General features: G+C 40.5%; 1 protein-coding gene across 5 annotated transcripts in view; it reads right to left on the minus strand.

Annotated features, from left to right (window-relative positions):
* Positions 1 to 2796: 2796 nt before the first annotated feature.
* Positions 2797 to 19095, minus strand: part of LOC306858459 (apoptotic protease-activating factor 1-like) — a 40604-nt gene continuing 24305 nt past the window's right edge. For 3 of the 5 annotated variants that reach the window (XM_079399022.1, XM_079399020.1, XM_079399021.1), the window contains exons 26-27: positions 18478 to 18624; positions 3137 to 3431 (exon numbers count right to left, since the gene is read on the minus strand). In XM_079399022.1, coding sequence (XP_079255148.1) covers positions 3273 to 3431; positions 18478 to 18624 — 306 coding nt within the window. In that variant the 3' untranslated portion in view covers positions 3137 to 3272. Of the gene's footprint in view, positions 3432 to 18477; positions 18625 to 19095 lie in introns of all 5 variants that reach the window. The other 2 variants (XM_079399019.1, XR_013783211.1) reach the window with 2 other exon arrangements.

The following is a 19095-nucleotide window of genomic DNA, read 5'->3' on the forward strand; positions in this document are numbered from 1 at the left end:
CCATTCCAAGAACAATCTACACGTTGTGGAGTTTTGTGCGAGGGAGAAAAAGTTCAGTAAAAGGTTTACACTTAGTGTAACACCAGTACAGCATTTTGCACTGTAGAGGTGTGAAAAAGTAGCAAAACGGTCATACAATTGCAATGTGTGGAATTGAGTTGTAAGCTGCTACTGTGGTGTTGTTGTGTTGCCAACACAAAACAATTGGCTTTAGAAGACGTTGAATGTAGTTCCAAAGTTGGACAGACCACTCCAGGACCGGAGAGGGCCATCCCTGCTCAAGGTGGTTCTTTTGTGTCCTTGAGAAGAAAGTCAGTCATTTGGGGCGAATAACAGAGAATGGGATTTTTTGGGTTTCGGGTAAAGTATTTTTGTAACAACAAACATGGCATGTATTTCCTCCACAAGTTAGCTTTGCTCGCAGCAGGACTAGGATGGCGTTCAGGAGAGGCATCACATCCAAAGTTCCACGAGCACCCGTCACAGCGGTGTACGCCGCCACGCCGAGAGGGATGCGGCAGGAAAGACCAACGGCACGCTGACCTGTGGCTTTGGTGTCCGTTGTCTTGTTCTCTGCTATTCTGCTATATAACAATAGACATTCTTGTTCTCTGCTATTCATATGTGTGCAGTTGGCTCCGAGCCACCTGACCTGACGAGAGCGAGCAATAAAGTCGGCACCAACAGCGAGAGCAGCTGACAGGAACCATTCTCAGGCCAAGGTTCGGGGAGCAGGGGCAGAAGACAGATGATGCAGGCGCACACGAGTCAGAGACGACTAGCCTCATACGAACAGAGCGTCCAGTGAGTAGTGGGATGAGAATGGCGGGTACCGATTATGTGCTTTGCATACAGTTAAGAGGGTTTGAGTATGTAAAAGTGTCTTGCACTTACACAGTGCTTTTTGTATGTATGTTCATGACTTGTCCGATTTTTAGGATTTATGATCATTGTTGTCTTTCAGAATCATGTTGAGAATTTTTACCAGTTTTTCCTCTGCAATCAATACACGGTAAGAAAAAGGATAGAGCAGAAAAGCAGCTGCCCTATTCCAAGAATTAGTTGCGTTACATCTGCAAAAGGGCACAACAAAGACGACTTTGACCGTAGGTGGCATCAGCCTGGGGATGCTGTGATGGGTTATGTAACAGTTTAGAGGAATAGGAGCGTTTTCACTGAACCTCTAACAGCATTTCAGCAGAAAGGGAGAGCTGAAAATGTAAGGAGGGAAGTCTTGTTCATACCGCATCTGAGCTGGATCGGGCGATGGAATGTGTGCTCCAATTGCAAGGCTGACCTGGCCTGTTAAAGGATTAGTTCACTTTTAAAAAAACTTTTGCTGATAATTTACTCACCCCCATGTCATCCAAGATGTCCATGTCTTTCTTTCTTCAGTCGAAAAGAAATTAAGGTTTTTGATGAAAACATTTCTCAATATAATGGACTTCATTGGGACCCAAACAGTTCAAGGTCAAAATGACAGTTTCAGTGCAGCTTCAAAGGGCTTTAAACGATACCAGACGATGAATAAGGGTCTTATCTAGCGAAACGATCGGTTATTTCAAAAATAAATAAAAAAGTTTAAGTTTTATAAGCACAAATGCTCGCCGTGCTCTGTTCTGTGATGCGCATTCGTGACGTCACGTAATACGCAATTACGCGGAAAAGGTCACGGTTGACTTAGGCGGAAGTACCGAGTCAGTAGGCTTTTTAATATTAAAACACCCAGGATACGCACACGAAATGGGCATTTTAAACGATAAACTGACACAAAGACATTTGAATATGTGTATATGGTCCTCCTTCCGCACATTTGTAAACACTGACTCGGTACTTCCGCCTAAGTCAACCGTGACCTTTTCAACGTCATTACGTGATGTCACGAATGCGCATCACAGAACAGAGCAAGGCGAGCATTTGTGCTTATAAAACTTAAACTTTTTTATTTATTTTTGAAATGACCGATTGTTTCGCTAGATAAGACCCTTATTCATCGTCTGGTATCGTTTAAAGCCCTTTGAAGCTGCACTGAAACTGTCATTTGGACCTTGAACCGTTTGGGCCCCATTGAAGTTCATTATATGGAGAAATGTTTTCATCAAAAACCTTAATTTCTTTTCGACTGAAGAAAGAAAGACATGGACATCTTGGATGACATGGGGGTGAGTAAATTATCAGCAAAAGTTTTTTTAAAAGTGAACTAATCCTTTAATTGGGCACCCTTGCGTTACGTTTCCCAGTTAGAAGTGAATTGTGCAGGAAGGTGGTTCTCTAGGAACAGGATCGGTGACCCCTGGTCTACTGTGATGCGGGATAGTGGCTTGTTGTGGCGAGTGAGAAAGTTCTTGTCCGATGGGCGCGTCTAGTAAAGGCGCTCCTGGGACATGACGGCGACAGCAGGCACGTAGGTGTGTTGGCAGGCTAATGTATTGCCTGTTCTACGTAAACCCAGACTTGATCACAATGTACCAAAATGAGCGGTAGTCATTATGAGGCATAGGCTTATCACAGTAGCGATCCATAAGTTCTGGCGCACACATAGTAAAAGAGGGGTGGCATGTAGCAATAAGTGTCAGCTCTGCATCAGAGATGGCTGGCTCATATGTCAGGCAGGTCAAGAATAAAGTAGCAGTTGGGGCTGCAGTGTATGCCTGACTGAGCGGACCATGCAGTATTGTAGTTTTTGTAATGTGAAAAGAGCACATGCTTGTGTGTGGGCTGAATGTGAGCATAGCATTGTATGCGTTTTCCCTTTCAAAAGCACACAGAAAAGCAGGGGTTGTAGAGCTCTTATTACAGGAAAAAAACAAAAAATTTTATTCAATCAAACACAGTATAATATATAAGTCGTTACTAGCCTCCACCAGGAAAAAAAAGAAAAAAAAAGCCCTACCTGTAAACTAGTGCTCGTTAATTCCAGTCCTGGGGGCCTGTGCACACTTTGCTCATCCCCCTTTTCACACACCCCATTTAGATCATCTGCTCATTACAACACAGATCCATGACCTTGAGTAATGAGCACATCACCTCAATCAGGTCTGTAATGGAGACGAGCTACATGTGCAGAGCAGGGCCCCCCACGACTGGAATTGACAAGCACTAGTTTACAGGTAGGGCTGTTTTTTTTTTTCCTGGTGGAGACTAGTAACAACGTATATCTCTCTCCATTCTTTTTTTTTTTTTTTCTTACACATAAAAAGGGAGGCACAAGTCACACATCTGATTCACGACATTCACTTTGCAGCAGTTTTGCTCTAACACACCCGAGCACACTAATGTCTTCCTCCCTCCACCTTCTTTAAAATGTAAAGGATTCCAATGCTGTCCACGGTGACAAACGTGGTGAAATCGGCTGACACATGGAGCTTCTTCAGATTGGCTCCCATCGTGTAGAATGTCTGCAAGGCCTCTCCGGTCTCCACGCTCCACCACTGCAACAGTGAAAAAAACCCAAAAAATTCCAATGAGCTACATTACCTTAGTATCATTGTAATAGTTACAGCTTTTTCAACAACACAATGCAGACAATGACACCTGAGGGTCTCGGGTTCCCTTCAGCTACTCGGAAACGCAGAAAAAGCAGCAAAGGAAATGTCAAACGCATATTAATAGAACTTCCAAATGAGTGCGAATGCCGGAGGGTTGCGGTGTGATTGTCGTTAGTTTGCCACGCTGAGAAAATGAGGCCACCACGCAGCTATCGGCCAAACCGTCAGCGACGACAGATGCCTTCGACCACAGTGCTTGTTTTCACGGTCTCTGCGTGCAGATGCGCAAAAACACGGCCCCTGACAGACTCGTTAATCAGTCGGCCCTTTCGGTGAATTAACGGGTCTCGTTTGCATTTAACAAGCTCGTTCTCCACAACTTGCGGCTGGGTGTTGAAAACTCACACCAGCAGAGACAGATTTTTCTGCCCGGTGTATCAAACAGAGGCACAAGACTGCATTGTGCAGATACCGCACATTGCTTCGCTCGTACGGTTTCTGAAAAATACCTTTTTCCATTCCTTGATAGCCTGCGTTCTTAGCTAAGATAGTCTGCTCTACCTCTACACTCCAAAACCCAAGATGATAACAAAGAGTCAGCACTAAAGGGTGAGCCAGCCGTTTGCGCATGCATATGGTTGGTTTAAAAAACCCAGTCAGTCACACCAAACTCATTCGTTCATGCCCACGTAGGCAGCACAGCGTTCATTGAATTGTGTTAAGAGATCACAGCCTACCATGCAGGAGGCTCATACATACCCCACTTGATTACTTTTACCTTAATATGTTTGGAACCAGTGTTAATTTTGGCAGGCATTTTTGATTTAGTCTTTATCTTGAGACGAAAATGCTTAATAGTCTTAGTCACATTTTAGTCATTTGAGTCCATCATAGTTTTAGTCGACGAAACGTCATTGTATTTTTGTCAACTTTTAGTCAAACTGCAGTTACCAACATTTATTTTGGTAGCTATTTTATATGTAGTATTCAAACAAAAATAGTCATTAATTCTTCTCTCTTTAGACCAAATCAATTAAGCTTAGTTATGAGAAATTTGAATCAAGGATTGAATTTGGAAAAACTGGAATACATTTTAATTTTTTGGTAGAGATATAAATTAAACTCATTTTCAGATACAGTAGGTTTACTTAAGTATACATTTATTTAACATCTTTTGTTGGTTAACATTTATGACAGATAATTAGGAACGCTGTCCATTTAAGACGGAAGGTATGTATGTAATAGCCTACTGACATACATTCAGTTTTCACCCACCTGTTTAAGCTCACTTAAAGGATTAGTTCACTTTTAAAAAAACTTTTGCTGATAATTTACTCACCCCCATGTCATCCAAGATGTCCATGTCTTTCTTTCTTCAGTCGAAAAGAAATTACGGTTTTTGATGAAAACATTTCTCAATATAATGGACTTCATTGGGACCCAAACGGTTCAAGGTCCAAATGACCGTTTCAGTGCAGCTTCAAAGGGCTTTAAACGATACCAGACGATGAATAAGGGTCTTATCTAGCGAAACGATCGGTCATTTCAAAAATAAATAAAAAAGTTTAAGTTTTATAAGCACAAATGCTCGCCTTGCTCTGTTCTGTGATGCGCATTCGTGACGTCACGTAATGACGTGGAAAAGGTCACGGTTGACTTAGGCGGAAGTACCGAGTCAGTGTTTACAAATGTGCGGAAGGAGGACCATATACACATATTCAAATGTCTTTGTGTCAGTTTATCGTTTAAAATGCCCATTTCGTGTGCGTATCCTGGGTGTTTTAATATTAAAAAGCCTACTGACTCGGTACTTCCGCCTAAGTCAACCGTGACCTTTTCCACGTAATTGCGTATTACGTGACGTCACGAACGCGCATCACAGAACAGAGCAAGGCGAGCATTTGTGCTTATAAAACTTAAACTTTTTTATTTATTTTTGAAATGACCGATCGTTTCGCTAGATAAGACTCTTATTCATCGTCTGGTGTCGTTTAAAGCCCTTTGAAGCTGCACTGAAACTGTCATTTGGACCTTGAACCGTTTGGGTCCCAATGAAGTCCATTATATTGAGAAATGTTTTCATCAAAAACCTTAATTTCTTTTCGACTGAAGAAAGAAAGACGTGGACATCTTGGATGACATGGGGGTGAGTAAATTATCAGCAAAAGTTTTTTTAAAAGTGAACTAATCCTTTAAACCATAACGGACTGTATTTCTGTGAGATGCTCTACATGAGAGACATTTGGGCAGCTGTGTGTGTATTTGAACACTGCGAACTGATCGCGCGCTGTATGAGAACTGAAGAAGTGGAGCGTGCGCGAGAGAGAGCACTTCTATCAGCGCGTTTCCGCCTATCGCACCTTCACTAACTTTAAGTTAATCGACAATGAATTGTGACTCCCGGGAAAAACGGGACGTCTGGTCACCCACTCCCTAACCCTTCGGGTGCTGAGGCCATTGTTTCAGATCGCTAGTTCGCGTTTTGGTAGCCTATCCGTCCACTGCGGCTGCCATGCAAACGCACCTTATCCAATGACAGAGATGCACATTTTGAAAGACAAGACAGTTAACTTAGCCTATAGGATGTATTTTGAATGTCCGGTAGTCCTCAAATAACATTTTAGTCCCGTCTCGTCTTAATGAAGACGCGCATAAATTTCGTCATAGTTTTTATCATCAGATATTAGTTTTAGCTTGTCAACGTCTCGTCTTAGCAGGGCTCTGAACCGGTTCAAGGAACGAAAACAAAAAAAATTTTGACTGGAACAGAACCGGAAACAGAAACTAAATCAAATTTTATAGTTCCAAACAGAATCGAAAATTTGAAATGGCCATTAACCGGTTAATAACGTTATTTTATCGTTCCATTTAATATTTTAAATTTGCTGTCAACCAATCACGAATTCAAGTAGTACAGACTATACAAATGTAATGCTGACGCATCCAGCGAGTGAAATGCCCGCCCGTGCTCAGCTGTGAACCCTAGTCGCAATGGCAATGAATTCTGCTACCATCTGTTTTAAATGGAAAATCTGACAGGGTAGCACAAATCGTCAGAACACCGGCGTTAGCGTTTATCCGACGTCAGTCAGTGTAAGATGGATTCAACAGATCTTACACACCAGCAGTGCTTCGATGAAAGTAAAAGCAAATAAATAATATTTTAGTAGGCTAAACGTCGAGAATATGTAAACATTTGGATTCGTGCCGAGTGGTAGGCATCAGTTTCACCTTTAATTTGTTTTTGGAATGACGTTTTTATAGCCTATAGCAGTGCTTCTCAAAGTCCGGACCCGGAGGGAATTTAATCCGGACCCGCTTCTATTTCATATTTCAAGAACACTAATTATCCTACTTTGATAAACGCACGTTAAACTTGTAAATCATTTGTTTATTTATTCTTATTTTTTTATGTCTTTTTGGAGAAGGTCCGAAATTGCAGGCGAGATATTGAAACTTTTCCTTCATAACATTTGTTGTCATCATGACATCCAGTGAGCGTATGACGTTTGACATAATCGGGCGACATTTCACCGCTAATATTTTAATTTTTTTTTGCTATCTCTTATATTATGGCAATTTGTCTTATAGCAGTGCCCAGTGTATACATTTATTTGTGGCGGCTTGTCACAATATCAAAACTGACCGCTACAAATAGATTTTCCAAAAGGCTTATACTTCATTGAATAAAATGCTGCGCGGGTGTTTTTATATGAATGTATCTTTTAAAAGAACCGTCCGTTTTCTTCAGAAAAGCTTTGATGTCAATTTTCATTTGGTCTTTCCTGTAATGGCTGATAAAGTAGCGCTTATTTGATTACAGTCGTTACCGGGGAAACAGCTATATATCACGCTCCAACAGCGCCTCCTGCTGGCAGAGAATCAACTTGCATTTGCTAGTCTGCGGGAAACACTGGTGTCTGTCAGCAAACATAAACAAAAAAGCATGCTTCAGAACTGTTTTGAGGAGGTGCTTAAGTTTTGAGCCATGTATTATTACTATGAATTAGGCTACTACTACTACTATTACTATCTTGTGCCCTGCAATAACCATTTACGCAAACTCTCTTTTGATATAAAGGGAAAAAAAGAGAAAATCGGCCCAAAAATCAGCATCATATATTGGCCATAGGCTGCCCTGATTTCTAAATATCGGCATTGGCCAGAGAAAAAACATTATAGGTCGACTTCTACTGCTGACACTTAAATAGTTTTACCACTTTTGCACTTGTTAAAGTATTTTGAATGCAAAGGGAACCTTTTTTTTTTTTTTAAATTAGTGTTTGTTTGTTATATGTTATGTATGTTTATTAAAAACACGTTTTGTAATAACCAATTGTTCCGGACCTTTGACACTGATGAAAATTCAGATTTGGACCTTTGAATGTAGACTTTGAGAACCCCTGGCCTATAGGCTATCCTTAAGTTTAGAGGATTTGTTGTGGAGAGAAACTAATTACTGTGTTTGTTAGGGATGTGCGGGTCTAGTCGACTAAACGGTACAGCTCCTAATAGTCGACACTGAAAACAATAGTCGATTACACGAGAGAAAAAAAACCCCCCAAAAAAACATTTTATCATTCAAATTACCATCATTTTAACGTTACATTTTTAAACAAGTTAAAATAAAACTTTTGAAAAAGAATACATATCAAAATATTTAAATATTTTTAAAAGCACATCTGGGCAGAAACTACATTTTTACCTCAGACCTCTCATGCCTTGTCTTCACGTCAGTTGCGGCGAGCTTAGAATGACCACACGAAAGACCTATGCGTTAGCTTGGAGGCTAGCCAAAGCCAGCAATGTCAATCTTTCATACGTCGCTGCGGTCCGTGATCCCATGCACGCGATCTATTCTTCTAAACGAAGACCCACTTCGGTGGTGCTGCGGGATTTCCAGGCTCTTTTCGAAACTCTCTGCGTGCCTGTGACTTCAGTTCCGAGCGAGTTTTTTTTTTTTCTCAAGTGCAGAATCGTCTAGTCCAGTCTTTCGCCAGACCACGTTAACAAATGTGCATGCTCCGAGTAAGTAAAACTAGCATTCTTTTGTTTTTAGACAATATAGCCAACATGAAGTAAATTTTTTAAAGCCATTTTAATGCTATTCCTTGATAAACGTTCCTATTTTTTTTTTACTTTTGTTTTTATATGTTGGCTAACTTTATATGAAAATTAAGAATTCTGTCTATTGATTGATTTTCCATTTCTGCATTGCTCCAGCCGATCTGAATAAATAAGCTATGCACCGGTTTATGTTGAGTGTTAGAGCCCTGCAAAATTATTTTTATATTGTAGACATCTATCGATTAGTGATGAAAAAAAAAATCACCGCGCTGGTGGAAACAACAGGAGACCACACGACTGAGAGCAGCTCCATGGTGTTTAGTGCCCCGCAGCAGCAGCAGGTGACTTCAGCGCAGCTGAATAGTTCTGCGTTCAAATGCACGCAATAGACTAAAGCTTGCTGCAAAACCCCAGCAAACATAACCATGAATGTGTCTGCGGGAAATAGTAAGGAGATATTTGAACTATTTACTAATAAACTAATGTTTTCTGAGTCCGTGTCGCAAGGATGAAGTTGCTGATCCTGACTCGCCGTCTCCTCATTAGACGCGCCTTTAGAGAGAAATGCATCTTTATTGATTATGATTAAGATTATAATAAAAGAGTTTGTTTTCAATTTTTTATTTCGTTAAGTGATAATTTAAAGCTTTCTATAGATATATTTATCATGTCTGTGAGGCATGTATTCGCTCAGCTTCGGTTCATTTTTATGAAGCGCTCAAGACGAGACGGCAGAAAGCACATCATGTTTGTTTTCTTTGTTTTATAAAAGAACTACCTTTTGTTGGTATTGTGAGTACGCACAAATACAAGTAGACCCTTTACAGGTCGGAATGATGTATTATTCTTACCTTTATCAAACAAACAAAAAATGACGGCGTAGGCTATTTTAATTTGTTTCCACTGAAAGCAATGCAAGTGTTTGCTGGTGCCTCCATGTCCTGCAGAGCGCGCTTTAGCTTCCACTCTCCGCACAAACTCAGATATAGGCTAGCGTCTCGGGCCAGGGCCGGGACAGGGCCTAAATTTGAGGGCCGTGCAGGGATCTGTTGAGTGTATGCTCTTTATTTTTTTCTGTTTAACGACCGCCTAATATTAAATGATGATAACGCGAGGCAAGCATAATCATGACCTATTTTTAGCAGAATTAATTGAGGGATTTGACAGTGTGATTCAAAGATTTAAGTATTTCAAGTGTAGGCTGTTATATAGACACACGCACTTTTTTTTGCCATTTTTTGGGGGTTTCTAGCTTTTAGACAAGTCGACTAGTCGGATACAAAACTTACGTTTAAACGACAGTCAAATTAGTCGTAGCGCACATCCCTAGTGTTTATAATGTTTGTAAACATTTTTGATTTACCGGCATTTTAGCCTACATCATTTCTGAATAATAGGCTAATAAAATGCAGGCTTAGCCTTTGTTTTTTTTCCCCCTCAAAACATTTTATACAAGTAGCGTTTTTTTGTTTTTTTTTTACAATTTGCAGCAAACATCTTTAAAAAATTCTTTAATGTCTTTAAAGCAATGTCTTTAGTAGCCTACATTTAGAAATGTAAAAATCTAGAAAAGATGATGCTGTATAGCCTATTAGCGCAGCGGGTTAAGATACCATCTCTTTCTGTATTTTTTTATTTATTTATTTTTCTTTTTGTGTAAAGAAAACACAGTACTTTATTATTATAGGCAAAGACAATTTTAAAAATAACGGTATTGACCGTTATTTTTTCTACTCAAACCGGTTTCGGAATGGAAATAATACAGAGGAACGCAGGAACGGAAACGTTACAATATCGATTCTGCTCAGAGTGAACCGATTGACATTTTTTTTCGTTTTCAAGCCCTGCGTCTTAGTCACAGAAAAAAGGTTCGTTGACGAATATTTTTCGTTGTCGTCTTCGTCAACGACATTAACACTGTTTGGAACATCCGTTTCCCGCCCTCAATGGGTGTGATTCAACGTAAAGCGAAACGTTTGCAGATGGGATCGCTTTTGTACTAGACAATTTGACACCACTTGGCTTTAACTACTTACAAAAAGGAGCTTGTGTGACAGCAAGCAACACGTAGACTGCCAGTAGGAAAATTACTCAAGATTACATTTGTAAACGCAGTTGTAGTTCTTTCGGACGGGATTAAGACAAAAATCACCTGAGCTCCTCGTGGAAAACTAATTCTGTCCAAAAAGGATTTAACACAGATTTATTCTTTCCGCTGGAAGAACGCGTGCTCTATTTTTTCAAAAGTTAAGAAAGTAGCCCTGTGTCAAGGAAACAAACTTTGGACTCGTACGTCTAAACGCCACATCTGCCAAATCAAACACACTGATATTTTAGTGCTAGTGCAAGTCGGAATCACTTAAAATAGCATTGCATGGATAAATAGGACATTTCTGCTGTATGCTTGCATTGAGACTCAGTGTCCCTACATCAGCATAAAGGCAACAGGCCCAAACGCGACAGCAGATGGAGAGAAAGCATTTTCAAAACACAAACTTCACATTCTGGCACCACAAACAAAAAAAACTAAATTCATAGGGCACATAAAATATCTGCACATTCAGGCTAAGAAGTGCTGTTATGCAACCAGGGTAAAAAAATGGCACTAGTAAAGAAAAGTCCTCAAATTATTCACCAGGCTAAAGCCATGTCTGTTACACACAATGGACAGCACAGTGCAGTCTGGAAACACACACCTGACCTTGCTCTGCTTCGTCCACTCTACTCGTCTCCAAACACATGCACATTAAATGCAACGCAATTAAAAAAACATTTGCATGCAGCCAAAGCAGACTACACTCGTTTCTGCAAGGTTCTTGAAAACAAACAAATTAAAAAAAAAATAAACCTGAACAAGAGACTGGACCTCAGTGTCTTAGTCAGCAGAGTGAGGGAAAGGGTTTAAGGAGAGTGTGCTGCATGAATAAGACAGGAAAAAAAGGGACAATTTTGTCAAGAATTGGAGATCTCCTCCCGAGACATCACATTTCCACACACACAAGCAGATGGGGACGGTTCAGGTCAGAAGATCAAGGGTCAGCTGTCATCCTCTGACCTCGGGGGCGCTGTGAAGTTGAGCGACGCCCGAGGGTATAGAGGTAGTGGCTGCAGTGGCCGTTATTTCTTCACTCTCACCCCCTGAATATTTGGGGTTGTTGACTGCCAACGACGCTGTACGGTGATTGGGTTGGCCAGTCTACAGCTGCTACTGTCAAAAACACAATTTGACTTTAAAAGTGAAATTTCAATTTGAAACCAGATATTCCAAACCAGGGAACGCTTCCGTTTCTATTCTCTTTTGTAATCTAAAATCTACAATTGTAACGGCAGTTTGCGCAGTCTTTATTTAGTGTCACCTCTGCAGCGTCACATGGAAATATCTGGGAGAGTCAAAAATGGATGCTGTGACATACAACTCAAAATAGACTTTTTAAATCATGCTTCTCTGGCCTGCAGTAAAATAAGCACTTGGCCAGGCCATATTACATAACGATAACCCCATATACCTTGTCTAACTACACTTCCACAGGAGCATGGGGAAAACAAGGAGAAGAAGGGGAACCCACCTCAAGACTTCAAAGCTAAATTATTCATTTAAGACACCAAAGGCTGAAATATTAATGCGCGCACAATCCCTTTTCTTGCTTTCCTACAATCTCTTTATCTCTTTCTTTGTACTTTGTTCTCGCTCTTTCCATTGTCTGCGGTGAGCAGAGGAAAAAAGGGGAAAGGGAAGTGGTGTGTGGCCAAGTATGGTGACCCATACTCCGAATTTGTGCTCTGCATTTAACCCATCCAAGTGTACACACACCCGGAAGCAATGGGCAGCCAATGCTGCGGCGCCCAGGGAGCAGTTGGGGGTTTGGTGCCTTGCTCAAGGGTCTCACCTCAGTCATGATATTGAGGATGGAGAGAGTGTTGGTTATTCACTCCCCCACCTACAATCCCTGCCGAACCTGAGACTCGAACCCACGACCTTCGGGTTACAAGTCCAACTCTATATCCATTAGGCTACGACTGCCCTAATGCAGGAATCCTCCACTCCGAGAGGAACGGGGGTGTGCGCTGTGCTGCCAGCCCTCAGTAGCATCTTTCCTGTGTGAACCCGTTCTGACGGGTCATCTGCCAGGAGTCAGGACCGAGTCAGGCACCAGCGTGCGTGTCTGCCCCCCGCCCTGAGCTAAACGTTCAGATCGCTTTCAACCAGATAAAGTCAAAGCTGAGTCATTACGGGCAGTGAAAATCGTAACTTGTGGCGTTTGCAAACTTTTGGAAGTTTATGAGGTGCTGTGAGCACATAAAAGACATCTACACTCAAGGCTGTCCTCTCAATGGCCGATGTCTGACAAAAAGGCATTTAACATCTCCCCTCTGGACAAACTGAAATGCAGGACAATTCATCAAGTATAAGACTGGAGGGGTACGAGACTATATTTTAATAGCAAGTTAAAGGGGCCGATCATCAAAAGATGAAAAGTCTACTTGGCTAAACGTCGCTTGAACCGTTTAAGTTACTATTTTGGTCTGTTACTCACAAGCCTGTCATACGGTTTCAAAAGGCTTGGAATGTAATGTACGAGCCACAGGATAGAAAGGCAATTGATAGTTGGGCAATGCGGCCATTCCCGTCGCTGCGCTACGGGTGCGCAAGAGAAATTAAGAAAGCAGAGCCTTCGAGTGACACAATCTGTGTCAAGCTTTCCTGCAGTACAAGTGCTTGTTCTGCCGCTGGCAAACAAAGAAAAGAGAAACAAATGGATTGAGTGAATTCTCTCAGAAACTATTAAATAAAGGCTACAACCAGAAGTGGCAGACAAAAAAGCTTTAAAAAGAAATGCTTGTTTACCTACAAACAAGTTGTCTAACTTTAATTTGGATTAAACATTCTAAACAGATTTTTCTATCCATTTCGCATTGCAAAGTGCATTAAAAATTGAACAGTCCTACCTTTACATAAATATTATACAAGTTAAGGTCTTTGCACACCGAGTGCCAAATTCTCTGCAAAACTTTTTGCACGTTTAAAAAATAAAATACAACCTCACGTTGTCAATCATGTTAACAGACTGCCTCCAAAACTTTCCTCCATCATGAAAGAAAAAATTGGATCAGGTTGGATTTTCTGCATTTTCGCATCCGTAACAAGCATTTTGATAGGAAAGGATGACAAAGATTAAAAAAAAAAAGGAAAAAGCGCACACGAAAATTTCAGACTCCGTGTGCAAGGACCTTTAATCAGTGACAAACTGCTTCTACTACTTACAATAAACTGTACATTTAAACTAATTGTCTCCAAACCATTTTATTGCAAAATAACACTAAATAAAATCAACTCTACATCACTGACAACTCTGTGCGCATTAGTATTCAATTCAGCTGAGTTAATCAACTACTTCTTGCATATTCCACAACAAAAACCTATCGTCTCATAATCTACCCTGGTTTTTCCCTTCATTTCCTCTTCCAGTCACTCTTTGTCTAATGACCGTCAAGATGGGTGTGAACGTTGTGTAGAAACGACAGTTGTGACAGCGGGACGAGAACAAGCCCATCTCACATACGCATCCAGACACCTCAGAGGAATTGTGAAACTCTGTTTGTACCGTTGGGTAAAGAGTTGTTACTGCTGCAAATCAAACAGCTTTTTTCTCACTGTTGTTCGACAGCAGAAACAAAGGAAATACAGACTCTCTTATTTGCAGGTGAACGCTGTGGTGGGACTCGGAGCAATAAACTGCAGTGATATAAACGTTCTGTCTGGTAGAGGTGAAGGTCTGGATGCCCCGGAGCTGACGTGTGTGAATTACTACGAGGCTCCCAGCAGCCAAATCCTCCAGAGGACAAACAACACTGTACGTGTGAGAACGAAAATGAGTTGGGCGGTGTGATTTAATGTGCGTGAGCCTCTTCCTCACTAAAGGTGTAATATCCTGGCTGACCTCCTCATCCGTTTCTCCTCTCCTCCAGGAAATATTTCGGTTTCACACGGAGGAACGCTTTGTCACTCGAGCACAGAGCTACAACAACCATTTGTCTTTTATGAGTGAAAGCTAAACTGAAAGCAGCCTTTATAAATCACTCAAGCACACAAAACATTTACCTCTCAGAGTGAAGGGCAAAATTACTTAGACTCATACAGTAGCACCATTCTTCATGCATGTTTGCTGCATGCCATCCAAATGTTGCCTTGATTTAAAATAAATACAAAAGGTGACACGATAGCCTGATGCAGGCTTCAGACATCCTGACAAATGAGACAAAACAAAGCTGAAGGAAAACAGACAAGGAAACGGTATGAAAAGACAGATGTCCTGCTGATTTGTCCTTTGCAAATAAAACTGGGTTGGACTGGAGACGAGGACAGACAGAGACAAAAGGACAGAATGCTCCTATAATAACAGATTAATATTGTTTTCCATTTCAGTTAGGGATGTCGACAGGTATCGATGAGAAAAGTGATGCTTAAATGAAAATGTTGTTTTTAAGAGATGGTTTACCCAAAATTTTAATTCTGTCATTACTCACCCTCATGTCGTTCCAAACCCATTAGACCTTCGTTAATCTTCGGAACACAAATCAAGGTATTTGATGAAATCTGAGAGCTTTATGACCCTGCAAATACAGCAACACAACTGACACTTTCAAGGCCCAGAAAGGTAGCAAGGACATCATTAAAATAGCTATGAGAATGCTTTTTGTGCACAAAGACGACAAAAATAACGCATGCGTGGCACTGTCGTCAGTGCACCTCAAACACTGACACGGAACAAGAAATTGAGTAAAGTCATTATTTTTGTTTTCTTTGAACTCAAAATGTTCTCGTAGCTTCATAACACTACAGTTGAACCACTAACGTCACATGAACTACTTTCACAATGTCTTTACTACCTTTCTGGGCCTTCAAGGTGTCAGTTGCATTGTTGTCTATACAGGGTGAGAAAGCTCTTGAATTTCATCAAAAAATATCTTAATTTGTGTTCCAAAGATGAATGAAGGTCTTACGGGGTTGGAACTACAGGAGGGTGAGTAATGACAATTTTCATTAACTACCCCTTTAATACTACACCTACAATAATAGTGCAAACAGCTCCAGTAATTATCTGGTTGACGCTTCAACATAGGTGCCGTTATTGCACCTAAACAACTTGTCTCAAAATTACACAACGTCAGAGAAGACAGACTAAAGTCCTGAAAACTTTCTATTCAGGGACCATAGAAAGTGTATTGACTCAGTGCATCTCAGTGTGGTATGGAAACAGCTCCAATCAGGACTGTAAACACCTCACCTCTACCTCAAACGCTGCAAAAATAGAGCTGTTAAAATAATCAAGGACTCAAATCACCCTGGTAACCGTCTATTCACATTGCTTCCATCTGGTAAGCGCTTCCGTAGCCTGATGGCAAAAACTGAGAGACTTAGGAGGAGCTTCTTCCCCAGGCCATCAGGCTCCTAAACTCTAACTCTGTGTCATAACATCACTTGACTCCATGTAAATATCAATATATCAATAAGCTATTCATAATTTTTTCTACCTCATATGCTGCTATTTAAATACCCTGTACAACTTTTTTGCACATTCCTGTTATATTACTATGCATGTCAACAACATACTGACCTGCACATTTATATTTTATTCTTTTTATTTTTTTCTACTTTTATTTTTCTTAATATTGGTCTATAATTGTGTATGTGACAAATAAAAATCTTGAAGGTAAAGCGATTGATGCTCTTACTGCACCCAAAATAAGTTTGCTCACCAGTATGGGAGTTTTTTTGGATTCCATAAAATAAAAAAAATATTAAATAATAATAATATATATTTATATGGCGTTAAGACATCCTAGTCTGCAGGAAGTGCTGATCAACAAGCAAATACTTTTAGAACACTTTTGTACAGTTATGGTTACAAACTCTTACCACCTCCCTAAACCCATTTTGTGTGATTCATTGTCCAAAAAAAACACTGAAGACAAAAGTTAAAAAAAAGTTTTGATCAGAGTACAAATTCTATACATACTACAATATCAAAAATCAATGAAATTAATTTGGTCATAAAATTCATGTAGTGAAAATCTGACTTTTAAATGGCATTAAATAACTCATTGCTGTACTACTTGGCAGTTTCCCTGAACTCCATCATGAAAAACACTTTAATAAAAATTAAGTCTGATCCAGCTAATAAGCAAAAGTCAAACTATACGCATGCCTCACAAATGAGTTTGAGTCAGAATGACTGAATCTGCAAGCATTTACTAATGCTATTACTAATGAATCCCAGACTCGCCGTCTGACTCTTGATGAACTAAGATCTGTTACCGTGAGATTAAACGTGGATGGCGGCAGGCCAGTCAACTCGGTTGTTTTTGTACTCCGATGGACTGAACTGCAAATGGTGTCAAAGAACAAGTGTCGCTGACGGCTCGATACAAATAGAAACATGTTGTTGACAAACTGCAGAAGGCAGACATCAAAAGACGCAGATGTGCCTGAGAGGCAGATCACCTCAAAGTGAACGCAGAGAGCTGCCGTGCTGAACAAGCTCAAGCATGGCAATATATACTAGACTGTTTCTGCTGTCTGAATAAGCTACACTGAGTGTTTAATGGAGCAAACGAGGCTGCTGTCCCTTTGCATTATGACACCTGACAAAATTCAGCTTCATTTCATTACTGTGCTATTCTTTTCAATCTTTTTGGGGTCTTTTGATCATTTTATTAACACGATTTGTGATGGAGGAGAAGATGGTGAAAACAGGATATAATGTCGCAGGCTGAATTCAAACTTGTGCTGCTACACAATCACCGCGACTCAATGAGCAAACTGCTAGGTCACGGCTAGGACCATAATTTTGCTTTGAAAATGTCAGTGTTTGTCTATAATCACAATAAAAGCAAGAGACAACATGGCCAGGAAATTAAATACCCAGGGATCCTTCACAGGATCAACTATTGCAATGGAAAAAAACTGACTTCACACAACATCTGCTCCGATATATAACCGGATCCTACAAGCGACATAAATTCTCAAATCACAACAGAAGTGCAGGAAGCGCAGCGTGACAACTCACGTCTCGCACACCTCCTTCCTTTGTGTGGTCGTAGCAGATTTACGGCAGGTTTGGTTCGGTCTGATGGAGAGGTTTGGCACCAACGTGTACGCTGATTAATTTATCATTTGATATTACAGACAGCGGGATCCTGAGTGTGAGGACAGCCGGCAATCAATCAGAGCTTATTATCGGGCCTCCGACGGATCCGTCGCTCACGCGCTCGAGCGGAGGGTCAGCCTGATGCAGATGCATTTGATAAACTGACAGATTGATGTGTGATGAAGCATCATTACGCTTGTGACACTTACACAATGTACAGATGGCTCCGAGTATATTAATAAAGAAGTCTCAATGCGTGATGGATAATGGCTGACAGTGTTGATGGAAGTTAGTCTCGCTCCGTTCCTGACATGATAATGTTTCTCTGTGACATGAGCGATCGGACAAACGTCTGCATGATAATACAGATGAAATGGTCATGACATCACAAACAAGAGACTGGCGAGACTTCATCTTGTTTGCGCTTTTGCAGAACTGCACAACGCCTCAAAGAATGCAGGGCAATGGAGAATTACTATAATTATGATTATTAAAAAAATTATAATAATAAATGGAAATAATTTTCTAATTTAATAATTAACTGTTTATTTTAATTTGTATAAATGTATTAATTTATGAAATAGCTGCTAATGCTGTAAATTATTCCTAATCTCAGACACTCTTGGGTGTTAAGTGTTTTCCCCAGCTCTAAATCATAACTGCACATGCAGCATTCTCAGGTTAAACTAATTAAAAAAAAAACAGCTCTTCTCCACGGTGCGCCACTAAGCGTTTGCCTGTATACAGTGATGTCATCTGTATAATCTGTGTACCTTGATGTATCCGCCCGTAGAGACCAGTACTCTGTTATCAGGGGAGAAGTGCAGGTCAGTCACCCATCCACCATGGAAAGAGTCCATGGAGTCCTTAGTGTTCCATGAACAGATCTTCAGAAGAGCTCCATCCAGCATGCTCCACAGCTTCAGATACACAAAACAATACAACATTGTTACAAAAGTAATGGGTTATCAAAACGCATACAACACAACGTAGATTTCACAAAAGTGTATTTATAATGCATCGGTGCTTCTTGTAACAATCAGAAATCACTTGTGAGAAGCTAAAACACACCAAATACCAATATATATATCCTTATTTACAGCACTAAAGCCAGATTTACAGATATGTGATGTGTGTGTTTTGCACTTGCCATTTCTCCGTGGCAGTAAGGCGTGTTAAACAGACGTGAGCTTCGGAAAAAGCACCATAGGCCATGAATTATAACTTCACAGCATTTCCCTCTTTTTGTGGTTTTCTCTCACTTTCTCTCTTTGCGAAATGCATCTTTAATTGATGAGGTAGATTTTTTCTTTACAGTTCTGAGCACTGGGCCTGTCTCACCGCAAGAAAAACTCGAAAGAAGGCTTGGCAAAACTGACAGATGGTAAGCT

Source organism: Barbus barbus (genome assembly GCF_936440315.1).
Source record: "Barbus barbus genome assembly, chromosome: 39".
Lineage (NCBI taxonomy): Eukaryota > Metazoa > Chordata > Actinopteri > Cypriniformes > Cyprinidae > Barbus > Barbus barbus.